This window comes from Barbatula barbatula, assembly GCF_947034865.1.
Source record: "Barbatula barbatula genome assembly, chromosome: 10".
NCBI lineage: Eukaryota > Metazoa > Chordata > Actinopteri > Cypriniformes > Nemacheilidae > Barbatula > Barbatula barbatula.
In genome coordinates, this window is record NC_136773.1 from 13,772,902 (window position 1) to 13,788,022 (window position 15,121).

The 15,121-nt window shown below is 40.9% G+C and overlaps 1 protein-coding gene across 1 annotated transcript in view; it reads right to left on the minus strand.

Moving 5' to 3' along the window:
• The window catches only part of ryr1b (ryanodine receptor 1b (skeletal)), a gene marked incomplete at its 5' end in the record, with an annotated part of 69,335 nt that overhangs the window by 36,647 nt on the left and 17,567 nt on the right, over window positions 1-15,121 (minus strand). The window contains 35 exons of the mRNA XM_079466496.1: window positions 85-268; window positions 366-501; window positions 584-678; window positions 861-993; window positions 1,168-1,282; window positions 1,462-1,735; window positions 1,949-2,092; window positions 2,401-2,512; window positions 2,595-2,795; window positions 3,885-4,451; window positions 4,761-5,205; window positions 5,299-5,525; window positions 5,607-5,693; window positions 6,543-6,702; window positions 7,278-7,438; window positions 7,525-7,651; window positions 7,901-8,253; window positions 8,464-8,672; window positions 9,412-9,586; window positions 10,207-10,412; window positions 10,505-10,652; window positions 10,760-10,919; window positions 11,006-11,089; window positions 11,181-11,284; window positions 11,369-11,473; window positions 11,558-11,774; window positions 11,865-12,057; window positions 12,130-12,371; window positions 12,745-12,878; window positions 12,963-13,081; window positions 13,215-13,310; window positions 13,461-13,596; window positions 13,674-13,860; window positions 14,010-14,131; window positions 14,240-14,407. Coding sequence (XP_079322622.1) covers window positions 85-268; window positions 366-501; window positions 584-678; window positions 861-993; window positions 1,168-1,282; window positions 1,462-1,735; window positions 1,949-2,092; window positions 2,401-2,512; window positions 2,595-2,795; window positions 3,885-4,451; window positions 4,761-5,205; window positions 5,299-5,525; window positions 5,607-5,693; window positions 6,543-6,702; window positions 7,278-7,438; window positions 7,525-7,651; window positions 7,901-8,253; window positions 8,464-8,672; window positions 9,412-9,586; window positions 10,207-10,412; window positions 10,505-10,652; window positions 10,760-10,919; window positions 11,006-11,089; window positions 11,181-11,284; window positions 11,369-11,473; window positions 11,558-11,774; window positions 11,865-12,057; window positions 12,130-12,371; window positions 12,745-12,878; window positions 12,963-13,081; window positions 13,215-13,310; window positions 13,461-13,596; window positions 13,674-13,860; window positions 14,010-14,131; window positions 14,240-14,407 — 6,326 coding nt within the window. The remainder of the gene's footprint in view (window positions 1-84; window positions 269-365; window positions 502-583; window positions 679-860; window positions 994-1,167; window positions 1,283-1,461; window positions 1,736-1,948; window positions 2,093-2,400; window positions 2,513-2,594; window positions 2,796-3,884; window positions 4,452-4,760; window positions 5,206-5,298; window positions 5,526-5,606; window positions 5,694-6,542; window positions 6,703-7,277; window positions 7,439-7,524; window positions 7,652-7,900; window positions 8,254-8,463; window positions 8,673-9,411; window positions 9,587-10,206; window positions 10,413-10,504; window positions 10,653-10,759; window positions 10,920-11,005; window positions 11,090-11,180; window positions 11,285-11,368; window positions 11,474-11,557; window positions 11,775-11,864; window positions 12,058-12,129; window positions 12,372-12,744; window positions 12,879-12,962; window positions 13,082-13,214; window positions 13,311-13,460; window positions 13,597-13,673; window positions 13,861-14,009; window positions 14,132-14,239; window positions 14,408-15,121) is intronic.

The following is a 15,121-nucleotide window of genomic DNA, read 5'->3' on the forward strand; positions in this document are numbered from 1 at the left end:
CTATAATCAAACAAACTTAAATACTGAACGCTAATTTCAAATAAAAATTGAATTCAAGCATTTACACTTTCACAAGCATCTTACATGAAACGTCTGTCCTTTTTAGTGGTAGGTCCATCTCTGGCAGGGTCCTCAGAGATCTTAATTGCCTCCTCAATGGCAGCTAACAGACCCGCACCGCCCTCTCCTCTGAGGGCGGGGCCGAAGCACTCAGGCCGACGAATCAACAGACGAACAACCACATTAGCGTTCTCCTCTACACTCTCGCCTGCGGGGAGGAAACAGAGATGCATTTACGGACATAACCTAAAAGGGCAAATTCAATTGCACACAGATAGAGATGGAAATACTCTGAACATGCTCACCATTGACAAACACAGCGAAACGCAGGAAGTCCAGGTATCTCTCTCCTCCGCTTGGGTTCCATCCTATGTCAGGGTAGCCTTTAGATAACAGCATGGGGCACATCTGCAGGCCGCAGCCAGCCAGGTATGTCACCACCTGTGTTGCACAGTTAGCCAATGAAAGATTATTAAAAAATTACCATGAAAGCATTAACTTGGAATAATTTTCAGGACAGTACCATTTCAAGGTCTTGCTCCTGCAGAGCCAAAGCCAGCTCATTGTTGTCAATGCAGGATGCGGCAGCAACATCCAGAGGGGTAGATCCACGCATTCCTAGAAAAAAACACAGTAAAACGTTTTAAAGCTGAGATATCTGGGGTGTTGCAATATAATTTGTAATGAAAATAATCATGATATTCAAGTTATTAAGGTTAAGCTTTGTTCAAGATTACTTGCTCTGACAATTTCGACAAGTTTTAACAAGTTTGTTGGTTAAGTGCTACTAAGGAACCGACCCAGTCCAATGCCACTGTTCTGTAGCAGGTACGAGAGGTGGTCAAACATGGAACGTTGGTTTTGACGGCTGATCCTGCAGAAGTAGCACAGGAAGCGACAGCAGCTGGTCACCATTTGTGGGAATCTAATTTCCTACAGAGAGAGAAAAAGAGATTTGAAGACGAATGGCATCCTACACAAATGTAGTTCTACTGTAAATGTCCCCCTTAAATGTTAAAAATCCTATTTTAAGGGTAATATTGGCAGTTTTGACCATTTTGTAAGTTCAGTATACATACAAACAAAATATGCATAGGCCTAATGTACCTTAGAGTCTCCACCTCCCAGCACGTTGACCATCACCTCCATGACCGTCTCGTGCATGCCCAGGGCTCGCATCAGGTTAGGATGCTGGTAGAAAACTTTGTTGTTCATGATGTTCCTGATGGCCATTTAACATCTGTTAGCATCTATATGCTACATTATTCCTAATAGATGCTAAAAAATGTACTTGTTTGAGGAAACATTTCTGGACATAATTCATCCAGTCTTTCAAAGAGACTTCTAGGTTTTGTATAATTTTAAGTTAACCCTGAGTATATGCAGTAATAAGTTACCAACCCAATGCTTTGAATCATAAGCGTCTCCTCTTCTGGCCCCATCTGGACGATAAGCAGGGAGCGAATCTGCCCCAGGCACTCCAGAAGGTCCATGGTGTCCTGTACTGACACGCCGGTGATGGCATAGGCTTTAGGCAGGGCGCGGATCAACTCTCCCAGAGCATCATACTGCCGGTGGAGCAGACTGAACATGAGCCGAACCAGCTCAGGATTCTGAATGAAAGACTCCTGAGCCCAGTGGATCATAGTGTGGGATATCAACTCCTGTAAAGTATCTGAAGGACAGAGCAGTCCAGAAATGTTAAAACAGTAAAAAACACACTTTAAAAAATATTTATATAGAAAATATTGATCTATACTGACATACACGTTAAAGTGACTACAATGGAAACTGAGAAAATTGCTACAAACAAACTTGGTATCAGTGTTAAAAAATGTGGGTCAAAATATAATATTGACCAAATGTGTAGTTGCTGTATTTTGCTCACTAGGTTTGAGTTCTTCCTCAGGTTCAGGCTCCTCTTCCTCTTTTTTCTTTCTGATGCTTTTGACCTTGTCTACCAGACTAAGCAATCTCCCTCTCAGAGATGTGTCCACCTCTTTCTCCTCTGCTTCTTCTTCAACATGGACACCTGAAATACAGAATACTTAGAAAATATACACCAGTGACCAAAAGTGACGACCAACTTTGAACATCTTACATCTTTGGTCTTTATTAAAATTGTTTATTAAAGATACAGTACATGTTGCATTGGTGGACTATAAATTTAGAGAATCATCAATCTTTAACAATTGATGATTGGCTCTTTTTGTTGGAAGGCCAAAACTGAGTGTTGCATTTTTCTCTATTCATAAATACACAAATGCAACATCAATTATCTTTGTAAATCTACATGATGTTGTTAGAGAGAATGCAGTTAGTGAGATCTTATGAACTGACCGCAGTGAGACAGAAGGTCATTGTGGAAGTTCAGGAGGGTTTCTCGCACTTCCTCGGGCACAGGACACTCCTCATCATCAGGGCAGTGCTTGAAGTTAGTCAACAGAATAACCTACATACACACACATACAGGTAAACATGAGAATAAACAATGATGACTCTCTCTCAAGCACATGTTGTGTATCACACAGCACCTGTTCCTGAGGAGGAGAGCGGAACTCTCTGGTCTTGCGAGCAGTCTCTGCAGCGGACATGGTAAACGCTCTCATCAGCTCTTGGTAGCGTTCACGCTGGTTTGACTGGACCTCCTGAACAAAGTCATTGGAGAATGCCAAAATGGCCTCGACTCTGTGTCTGAGCTCACAGTCACAAAAATACTGTAGCAGGGTGCACATCTGAAGGAAGGGGGAGATGAAGACAGTGTTTAACGAAAATATCTTTGGATTTTTTTTTATTTAAGCAAATTCATATATATAACATTTTAAAGTGGGTTTTCATTGTTTGCATTAAAGCATAAAAGATTCTACAAAACGATTACATTTGACTGCAGAATACCACAATTGAACATTCAGAAACAAGTTTGTTTAATCAGGTGTTGTAACGGTAACAAACATAGCATACCAGCTAGAGTATCACAATACCAAGTAGTATCATGATACTCTGCCATATTAATAATTGAAATATACAAAATAAACCAAATTAGCTTAATAAACAGATCTAAATGAAACTTTTTGTATTTAGTATAGTAAACTGTATTATACTGTACACCACAATATTTTGTAGTATTAAAGTCCCAGTGAAATAAGAAATTACAATGGCAATTTTTTCATGAAATATTGCAGCGTTTATTGTAAATAGTTTATCAATGTGGGTCATTCTCTTTTTTTTTTAAATCATGTGCCCTCAAAATTTGAAAATGCACTTTCTTCCTGTAATTCCTATCCATCTCATCATGTTAGTATGTTAGAGGGCTTGGGTGGAGCATCTGTTAACTCCTCCCCTTCAACTGTCAGTCTGCTGCCAGTTTCATTTAAAAATGCAAAGGCTGTTTTAAAAATCCAACAAATCGCAGAGAAAGACCAAAGCCATGCTTTCCACTCGGAAATGCGTCATAATACGGAAGTACAAACGATCACAGTTCCGGTTCATGGAACTTTAACTAAAGGGTGCATCCGAAATTCACACTCACTGAATCATTATCTCGTCCGAGTCATTCAAAACACAGATTCATTTAGGAGAGAAATACTACAAAAAGGCACATGTAAGTGTTCAAATGAACATTAATGCGCTTATGCAACATTACTTGTGTGTACTACGACACTACCGTTTAAAAAAAGGGAGTAGCATCGTGGGTATTTTGAAGCTTTTGCATCGCGATGCCACCATAGCACCGATCCACCGTGCAACCATTCCAGATATGATATCTAATAAATATGATATGTGAAATTTCAAACAGTCTCTGAATCACAAAACTTGCATCTTACCTGCAGTTTTACAGACTCCGGTAGCTTCATCTGAAGCAGCCCCTCCTCCGGTGCCTCCTCTTCCTCCTCTTTGGCCTCCTCTGCTACTTCCTCCGCCTCCTTCTCTTCTTCTGCTTTTTCTCCATCAACCTTCTCTCCTTCATCCTCCCCCTTCTCCACCTCCTCTCCTTCTTCCCCCTCCTCCCCTTTTTTCAGAGCTTTAAGCTCCTCCTCCTCTTCCTCCTCACCCACTCCTTCATCCACCTCCTCCTCCTCTCTTTCAGCCACTTCTTCTTTTTCTTTATCCTCCTCACCCTCCTCCTTGGGTGCAGCGTCATCTCCCGATTCCTCCCCCCCTGTCTCCTCCTCCTTCGCCTCCTCTTTCTTTCCAAAAACGTTGGGGTCGATCATCTTGAGGATGTGCCTGACGTCATCGTTGTTGAAAATGCCCATGATGAGGAGGGTGCTGATGAGCTTGAGGATGGGAACGAAGTGGAACTCAACGCTGCCCCCTACAGGATCACGCATGGCCTGACTGCCGTCAAACACGGCTTCGGTTAACATGCTCAGAGCCTTGATCTTCAGCTCCTGTGAGGACAAATATTAATGAAAGGATCACTATTCAAATGTTCACAAGTTTCAAAAACTAAGTGAAAAACAAAAACACAAAAAAAGATAGTTTGAAGAACGTTCGTAACCAAATAACATTGGTCCCCACTGACTTCCATGACATGAACACAAAAGAAACATTTTTCAAAATATCTTCTTTTGCGTTCCACAAAAGAAAGAGTCATATGCAGGAATTTTTGGGGAGACCTCTCCAAGACTCATTTACATTTACGCATTTGGCAGACTCATTCATTTTTGTTCCAGTTTACATATCTTATTGTACTGTACCTGCAAAGGGATGATGGGACTGATGGTGTACAGGTTTGGGTCGGTGCCTACAAAGTTGATGGGGGAGAAGTGTAGCTTGGGTCTGAGGCAGGTAGTAAGACCCACTCCGGGCAGGTCATGGGCCCCCTCGGCATCCGGGTAAAGTTTGATACTGAGGGTCTCTTCCGTCATGGGAATGATGAACTCCCGGTTTGTTCCCAAGCGGTTGCGTTTGGCTGACTCTAAGTGGATACTGATGAGAAGGTCGTAGTAGCCGCTGCGGAGTGGGCCGGGCAGGTAGGTGTTCTCAATAGCGTAGAAGAGCTGCGATTCGTCCACGTGGCTGCAGAGGGCGTGGGCCACGCGGTTGTTGCCCAATGCACAAACTGCACAATAAAGCATCAGGGTGTGGTAGTGGAATTTCAGCAGGTCGTGACGCTCAGAGAGTTCCAGGACATCAATACACCTGAATATGGCAAAGAAACACAACATCATATATCTGACAATATCTAGTTTTTGTAGGAAACGTGAACTAGTCAAACTCTTTAAATACCCCTACCTGTTCTCTTCAGGTATGTGCAGAGCCATCATGGTGAGAGGTTCTGCACATTCCACCATCCAGCCGTGCCTCTCACTGACCCGTCCCACTTCTGGTTTCAGGAAGTGATTTGGCATTCTGCTCCAGATCACCGGGGTCAACATCTCAACATCCAGCCGAGGAGGACACTGGGGAACCGGGTTCTTGCGCTCACTACGGAACATGGCTGCTGAAATAGGCATGATGTTCTACAGGATGGAGAGTGACAGAGTGATGTTACAAAATTTTACATTTCTAAAAAGAACGACAAAACGGTGAACAAAGCTGACCTTGAGTTTTCCAAGTTCCAGCTGCAGCATGTTCTGACTGCTTGGCAGTGAAAACACAGCCGGGAACAGTTTTGTGTTTGGCTCCACCTGAGGGAACATACAGCATAGCCAGTGTACATCAGTTTACACAATGATAACCCTGACAGTTAAACAAAGTGTTGTTTAGGGCTGTGATTTATTGAGGGATAATTTCGATATATTGCACAGCCCTAGTGTTGTTTCTAAAAAAACGTAGCAACCTGATAGAGTATCGCAGAGCTTATGTATTTTTGTAGGCCAACCCGGAAGTTAGCACTGCACTGGTTGCCTATGCATTTTCCCCCTAGACTTTTGGAAGATTGCAAAAAACAAGCCCTGTGATTAACAAAGGTTTATGATACTTACAAGTTTTGTCTATCAAGATCATTTTTACAGATTTACAAATTTTTTGCTATGTTTGAAGCCTAAATAGAATGGCCAGAAGTAAAAAGGCTATAAACAGACTACACTAGGGTCACTCAATATCAACGTTACCACCAGCAAGCCTCCGACAACTTCTTCAAACGTTATTAAAATCCCTGGTAGTAATTACCCCAAGAATGAATCTGTATCCGTGTTTTAAGAGTTTTGTGTCCATGTTGCATAATCTGTGAGTTTTCTATCCACAATGATGACTAAGGATGTAGTCGCTTTTACCAACTTGTTAGCAACGACGTTTTTAAGACACGACAAGGCTTAAAAAATCTTGAGTGAGTTATAACTGGTGTGTTTTATGTCATAGATTAAAACCTGAAAATATTTTATGGTTTTGTTAACTACAGACCTTATCATAGGCATTTAACCAAAACCCTCATAGACTTTGATGGAACCAGATGTGCTAAAATGCAACCTGGCTTCCGGGTTTTGCACACAAAAATACCCCACCTCGGCGGTCTTCTATTGCCTTTGTGCATTTACCTGATAGAAAGTGTTGATCTCCTTCCCATTGGCTGTGAAAGTCATGAGACCTGTTGCCAGGTCAACCAGGCAACCAATCACCAGATCCTCCTGGCTGAACCTCTGTTGGCTGCTGCCGAACTCTCCTCCCCAAACCATGTAGCAGTTACTTCTCCGTATACTAAAACATAAACCAGATCAATTTTTATAACATTCAGCTGCCGAATAATTCTGAGACCACTCCAAAATTATTTTCAGTTTTTTTGAATGACCTAGTATTTATAGGTAAGTATTTTGTGTGCAATTTTTGTGTATCCTGTGAATAGTGACAGCAGTTCTCCCAAATTCCAAATAAAAGATGTTGTTTGGTATTTGCATTTATTTGCAGCAAATTTAAATGGGAGAGATGGGTAAAAGTGACAAAAAGGATTGAATGTTTGCTGATCTTAAATGCTGGAAAGAAAACAAGTTCATATTAATGTTTAACAAAACACAAAGTTTTATGTGTATATAAAAATTTACATTTAGGCATTTGGCAGACGTTTTTATCCAAAGCGACTCGCATTGCATTATTCTATACATTTTACATAGGTATCTGCAATGCCCGCAACCTTGCATTGTTAACTCAATGCTTTTACCACTGAGCTACAGGAAATTAAGATCTATCCAAAAATGAGTACTTGGCCTCATACATTTTTTGACTTTTTTAAATATTTAGCACAGTGAAGAAAAATTAAATGGTGTAAACCGTCTTACCTATCGTGTATGTTACCCTTGTCATCTCCGACTGTCAGTGTGACGGTACGGATCTTGGACAGGTCAAAGTTCAGGTCATACATGTGGAAATCTGGGGTGACCCAGCCGACCCACACACCGCTAGGCTCTTGCCCAGCGAATATACGGACAGAGTAATAGTACTGCACATAGAGAAGGAAAGAGAGATGATAAGCAAGAAAAAATGAGCTGAGTGTGTGATATGTTTGATAGATCTGATTGGACTGACTGTGGTTGTATTGAGGATGATCTCTGGGTCATCACGGTCATCGGGCACTACATCTTCAAACAGACGGGGCATGACTGGAGGGGGTGGAGGGGCGATCATTGCTGCTTTTTTAGCCTTAAACAAAAAACTGAGAGAGGAACATCGAGAGGTCACAGCCTATTAACATCGTCTTAAACAACATCTTCACAATATCTACTTTTGTGGTCTGCAGCAAAAATCATACAGGTTTGAAATGTCACGAGGGTGAGAAAAATATGAAATAATTTTTATTTTTTGGGGTGAACTATCTCTTAAACCTAATGGTATGCCTATTGACCACCCTACTACATTTGTGTGGAACCATCGGATGCTTTTTTATCAATCTCTCTGCTCTTACCCTTTCTTCTTTCCTTTCTCAGACGCGGTATCTTTGTCATTCTCATGGTTGCTGGGAATATCTTTGGGCACCGACGGCTCCTTTTCCTTTTCCTCCTGCTCTTTGCGACTAGCTGACTTCTTCAGGACCTCAAAGTCAGAGTCAGGGTCTACCTCCAGCACATCTTCTTCTGGGATGGTGAGGGTACGTGTGAGAGGAGTGGTGCCTGCAGTAACCTTGAAGGTCAGGTCAAACTCCACAGGCATGCTCAGCCTGAAGAACAGCATGTCTGTGTTAGCGTTCTGGGATCCAAATGTCTTATGGGTCATTTTCAAGCAGGGGGCGCTGTCCACTGTTCCATCCACACGAGACACCTACAAATTCAATGAGAACCGAGACAGAGCAATAACTTTTTTAGATTACAAACCATTTTTTATGTTAATCTGCACATCATTCGAAGTAGGACCAGTTACAGGTTTAAGAAAGTTAATTGTCATCTTTAATATATTGAATTCTACATTGATAAAATATGCATTTGTGTATCAGGAAAAAGACACAGCAATAACAGTGACTCCTATTTGTACCTCAATGTGATTGTGGTCAGTAGGTACAGGAACAAACTGTGGTAGACTCTTACTGAACCACATGGTAATATCTCTCTTCATGTTGATAGCGAATGGCTCAAAGCCTTCTTGGAGCCCACAGATCGCAAAATAACGCAGACTGCTAACATTCTGACCCAGGTTAATACGGCCAACTTGAGACAGACCCAACGTGCAGACTGGAATAAAACCTGGAGGCAGAAGAACAGGGAAATAAGACTCATTTATTGAAGGGATAAGTGCTTTAGCTAATTTTGTTCTGCTTGTAAGCAAACAGTTCTTGGTCACCATTGGCTATCATAGTAGGAAAAATTACAATGGTTGTCAAAAGTGCCCCAGAACTGTTTGCTTTCCTACATCTTTTGTGTTCAACAAAACAAAGGCATTTATAAAGCAATCTTTCTACTATGCTAGTCAATGGTGGCCACTGTTTGGTTTAGAGCATTTTTTCAAATATATAAATATTTCAAATATAAAATATATAAATTGATAAAGATTTAGAACAACTGGAAGTTGACAAAATGATGACAGAACTTTCATTTTTGGATAAGAAATAAAGTCTTTAACTCAGGTACATGTTTTTTGACAGTATAATGAATAGGAACCAATTTATAAAAGTACATTGTCTCCCTAATCCGTATTTTACTATTTTCATACAAATGTACTGCTAAATAGTTTTTTCTGAGAAAGTAAAATTACAGGTTTGTATAAAATAACATGGAAGAGAGTAAAATATAAAAAAAACTACACAATCAGTGGTAAACGTTCTTTTAAACACCATTTCAAATCCAAGACTAGTATAGCTCTGCGTCCTGAAAACTAGCTTCTAGAGACCAAAAATAACTGCAGCTATTTCCTGACCGGTTAAATGGTGTGAAAACTATGTGAAAACCGCCTGTACTTCAACACCCTAATAACACCAATCCTCACCATCTCCAATCTCAATGTCTTTGAAGGCCATATCAGAGCCAGAATCGCTGATCAGCATCTCTCCATTCAGTGTGAACATGATGTTCATTTCAGTCAAGTCTATCATACAGCCCACCACATCACCAGACAGCCACTGACGGCCAAATGGCTCGTTCCCGACGTGCCATCGTTGAGCCTGCGGGAGAGGAAATAAGAGAGTAAATTAGCTTTTATTGCAGCAATTAAAAATTGTTTGTCAGCAACTTTAATGTCCCCATTTACTGGGACGCTGAAACAGAATTTCGAATGAGGAAAAATATTGGACGTGGCATGTTTTTTTTCACTTCGATATGATTGGATGTATAGAAACAGCCGTTGCATTTTGAAATGGAACTGGGAGCAGACTGACGGTGGAATGGGAGGGTTAACGGATGCTCCGCCCAAGCCCTCTAACATACGTCATTTGAAATGCATAGTCACTAGAGGGCGGAAGTACATTTTTAGATTTTAACTGAGGATTATGAGAGCACGTGAATTTTAAATAGAGAATGTCTCACATGGGTAAGCTTTTTACAATAAACGCTGCAATATTTCATGATTTTTTATTTTATTTTACAGGGACTTTAAATATGTTGCTTCAATTAGCTGAAAAGCTATGGTATAAACAACAAATTCAGATATAAACTACCGTTCAAAAGTTTTGAGTTATTTAAGTAAAAATGTTTCTCTTGACCTACCTAATGTTCTGATACAGATATATATGAATCAATATCTAAAATTGTTTCGTAGACAAATTATATGTAAGACATCACTGACCCTGTTTCCATTGAAGACATAGGCCAACTCATCAGAACCGAGCTCAATGTCAGCACGGACGTTCGGTCGAGCCCAGCCCACCCTCATTTCTCCTGTGGTTACGGCCTCAAACTCAAAGTACCATTTTCCTGACGTGACACCATAATGCTTCTCTGCTCTGAAGATACGCACTTTATCTCCCCGCGTGTTGTCATCACCATGACTACCTGGAAAAAAAACAAGTGTTTAGAATAGTCAAAATTGTAGTTTACCGAATCGATTACAGGCAACATCACGTTATGTTAAAATAGAAACGTACTGCTCTCCTGATCTGGAGGCTCAATGTTGTATCCATAACCGATCAGAGTGCGTACAGCGTTGTTCACACTGTCCCTGTTGGTTTTTTTGGTTCTCTCGTCCAGCAGGTTGTAAGGCACCAGACGAGGGTTACGCTTATTCATGATGTCCTGATGGTCAGAGAAAGTGTAAAGGCCAGCTTAAAAAACATTTAAGAGAATAGCAGAGTTCCCACCACAATGACACACATTATAAATATTACAGGGTCCATATTTACCTGCACAATGCTGTAGGTCCAGCCCTGTCTCACTCTGTCCCGTGCCCAAACATTGTGCCCGTTTTCTGCCAGCTTCTCCACCAGCTGGTTCTGATTGGGTGTCAGTTTGACATGATTGAGGTCCAGAGGCGCAGGCTTGTATGCATTGCTCATCATATAACTGAAAAACAATACTCAAAGGTTATACATCATCCAAAAAGACATTAGGTATGTACAGCAATGTGTCATGTGCATAGGTTTACATACGTTTTAGGCAGTTTGGTCTTCTTCAAGTTCTCCTCTGCTTTCTCATCTCCCATGCCCACGTGACAGCCAAGAGCTAAGAGGGTTCTGAAGTGGTCGAAAAGAAAATAATGTTAACAGATTATTAAATTGGAACGACAGCTGAAGGACAAACGTCTGAACTTTTAAAGATAATCACTTTAGGGTCTCTCCAGACATCTGAAGGTTATAGTTCCTCTCAGGTTCAGGAAGACTATGGAAATCCACCAGGCACGGGTGTAGCTTCTTATTATCGTCCCTGAACTAAAATAAAAAAGTTTGTAGAGTCATTCAGAATGAATCCTCAGGGTGAAAATCTGCACGTGTTTGTCTGAAAGAGTCACTCACCAATCCATAGATCCAGCCCTGCTCAATACGGGTCACAGCCCAAAGCTCGTGAATGTTTTCAGCAAGTTTCTCTCTGATGCGTTCCAAATGAGGAGGCAACACGATCTACACATTTTAACAACATACTGTTATCAGCAAGCAAGATTTAAAGACTACGTGAGTTAAAGAGTCAGAGATTGACTGGTTTACCTGGGCGGTGTCTACGGGACAAGGAGTGAATGATGTGTGTGTGAGAGACTGTGTGGGACCCAGAAGGTTTCGGACTCCATCGAAGTCGTGCTTATACTCTTTAATAGACTCAATGCGCATTCTGTCTTTGGGCAGAAGGGCTTCGTAACATGGCGCGTAACCGGGAGGCGGCAGGAATTTGAAATCACCATGGCGACCCCCTAAGAGGAAGCGAGCTCTGTAGAATGAAAAGAAAATGTAGGATAACAATGTGAGAAAACAATTATCAAACAAAATCTCACAATAGAAAATAAATGATGTCAATTACTTCACTCCAGCAGAGAAGCTAATGACAGGGAAGAACAGGCCGTCCAGGTTGAAGTTCTCAAACATCCCCTGGACTGGATGACCGTTGATACGGAAGGAGATGCTGGGCACGCTCAGATCCAGACAGCAGCTCACGACGTCATCAGCTGCCAGGGCGTGCTGGCTGGGTGAAGCCACCTGACGTGACACGTGACCTAAAGAGAACTAACATGTAAGAAAGAATCAAGCACGCTGCTGTGTATTGCATACGCTCAGATCATATTTACCTGACCACAGGTGAAGACCATCAAAGCCATAGGAGTAAAAGTCATCACCCACACCGTTGCCGCCCCATCCCTCTCCTCCTCCAGGGTACGGACTGTAGCCCTCAGTCATGCCCCAGCCCACACGCAGATGAGTCGCCTGAGCCGTCACATACGCTTCCACGTAGTCCACCATCACCTCAAAGTACCACTTTTTGTACTGGGTGGAACCTTCACAGGTACCCAAGAAGATATTGGGTCTCACGCTGTAAAGAGCAAGCAACGTTTATAGAAAACTTGTTATAACATAATAGAGAAAACATTGTGCTGGAAAACAGCATATTTGGTCTACAAAGCCAATCACTGTGACTATCTAGGTATCTTTATAATTTTAACTTTATCTTAGATTTTAGCCATTTTTTACATACATTTTTACTATGCAAATAGTGTCACAAATATATTAAATTGATTGTGTAATTTTTTGGCTTGATCTGAAATTCTTTGGTTATACAAAAACGTATATTTGTAATCCTTAGATGACTATTGTGCCCTTAACGTTGTATAGAAATCAGCTCAAAAAAATGCAGTGAATAAAAATGAGAAGAGAGATCTCATCATTCTCATTCTCATTCCTCTTACCTTGATACATAGTTAACAATGTTAGTCTGCAGCAGGAGGTCACGACCCGGAAGCAAATTTTCTGTGATGAGGTTTTGATTGGACCTCACAGCAACACCGTTACACACACACAGAGAACGCAGGACATCCAAAACCTGACCAAATACAGTATAAGAAGATGGTGCGATTTTAAAGGAGAAGTTATATGCTGAATCTTAATGACATGTTTGCTAACAGACCTTATGGTTTCGACCGTGTTTGTCTAAAAGGGAAATGATGGACTTGATGTGGTTCTCCTGGATGATGTTCAAGACTTCAGGACTTTCGATCAAAACACAGTACAGCACCTCAAGAATGCCTGGAGGCAGACAGAAAAGAGTTTGATACTTATAAGATAATATCAATAAATCCTCCAATAATGTCACACCAGACATATAAGAAAAAAAATATTTTAAAAAGGTTTTGATGAGTTTTGATGTGGCTGCGTATACCTGAAGAAGCCTCCAGACGATCCAGTTTACTGACTAGCCAATCCAGGTTATCACAGAACAAAGCACAGTTAGAACGGTTTCCTCTGATCAGAGATGCTACGAAAACAAGCAGGTTTACTCCGTCACACACAGTAGGCTTACAATAATGTAATTCCAAGATAGTTTCAAATGGCGCTTTGGACCTGAATCATCAAAGCATATGGTCACTTTGTAGGAAGAATTATCCATGGCTATTATGAGTCTCACCGAGCAGTTCATACAGCAGATTGACAATCTCCTTCCAAGATTCGGCTGCCTCCTCCCCGGCAAACTCTGAGAAGTGTGCAGCAGTGTTGTAGACATTCAGACGATCTATACATTCCAGCACGATGGTGATCATCCCCTGCAACACAAAATAAATATAATGTAAATGAGGATTAGGTCTGATCGGCTGGCTCTCAAACAGGCACAAACACACACCTCTTCTTGGAAGAGGTTCTGTCGGTTGCGTAGAGAGCGCAGCTTGGTCTGTTTCTCCTCGTGTTCCAGCTCTTCCTCCGGCGGCCGGAAGTAATGGATTAAATCCTGCAGAGACAGAATGACCCCGTCCAGTGGTAGGGACACTGGGCCAGACGATTTGTTCTTTCCACTCAGAGAGTCCAGACCTCTAACATACAACAGCGAGAGCACAGAGAGAACACAAACACACACATGAATGAAAGGTAGTAATATTTGCTCAAATGTATGTTATTTAACCAAATCGTTGAAATTTTATTAAGCATTACAGAATGGAGAATATGTGGCGCATCATCGTACTTGATAAATTGTGTAAAAAGGCCAGTGGTGTTATAAATCATACGAGCAGCCTGAGATTCTTCTGTCTGGGAGCGAGACACGGTGAGCGCATCATCCATATGGCCCTCTTGATGTAAAATGGCCTGAGATGAAGAGAACGATTTGCAAGATATCACAGTACATACTGTATAAACAATGTAAAAAACCATTTAGCGTCACACGGTTTGCATTAAAATTGCCAGGCTTTATACCCTTCTCTTCATAGTTCCCAGACGAGCCGCTTTAGCATCTAGTGCAGCGTATGTGAGCCACAGGCCCGTGGAGAGATGCTGCACGAAGCACATGGACTCGCCATACTTGATCTCAGGAACACCCATTCCTTCCACATCTCGCTTCTTCTGAGCCCCTTCGACCTTCTCCTGCTCTCCAGGAACAAGCACAACACATGGAACATAACCAACACAGAGAAAAGAAAAAAGTGGAAAGTGATTAGAGTTTAAGTATAATTGGCTGCCTGTATATGCTGAATTATATTATTTTTTATCAGGGTTAAAAGACATTCAGAAATGAATAAAGAAGACCTTTTCAAATGCAGTTGAACGACTAATTTGTGTAAAGAATTTGAATGAATGGACAATATAAACAAATCATGTAAATCTTGAATTTATAAGAAAAGATTATTATAATAAAAATATTTAAATTATTACTTTAAAATTAAGTTATTACTTAAAAATTATCTATAATGTCCTGACATCAAAATGTTTATCAAAAGTTTTAAAAAGTTTAATTTATTTTATTTTCATAGGCCAGGACTGAAAAAAACCTGGTGAACCTCGTCCAATTAAATTCACTCTCTGTCAGTCTAATTTAAATGAATGCATTACCCTGCTAAATGTATTTCTAAGGATAAAATAACACTGTAAAAAACAGAATTGTACTTTTTTACAGATTTTTCACATATTTTTTAAATATGGTAAACACCGCCAGAGAAATAGAAAATATGTCATTTAACATGACAAAACTGTTCATTTACAGTATTTTACTGGTGCCCCAGCTGCCGGGAAATTACCTTTATTTACGGGATTCTTTTTTACAGTAAAAGTAAAATAATAACTTTCACAAGTGTTGCTGTG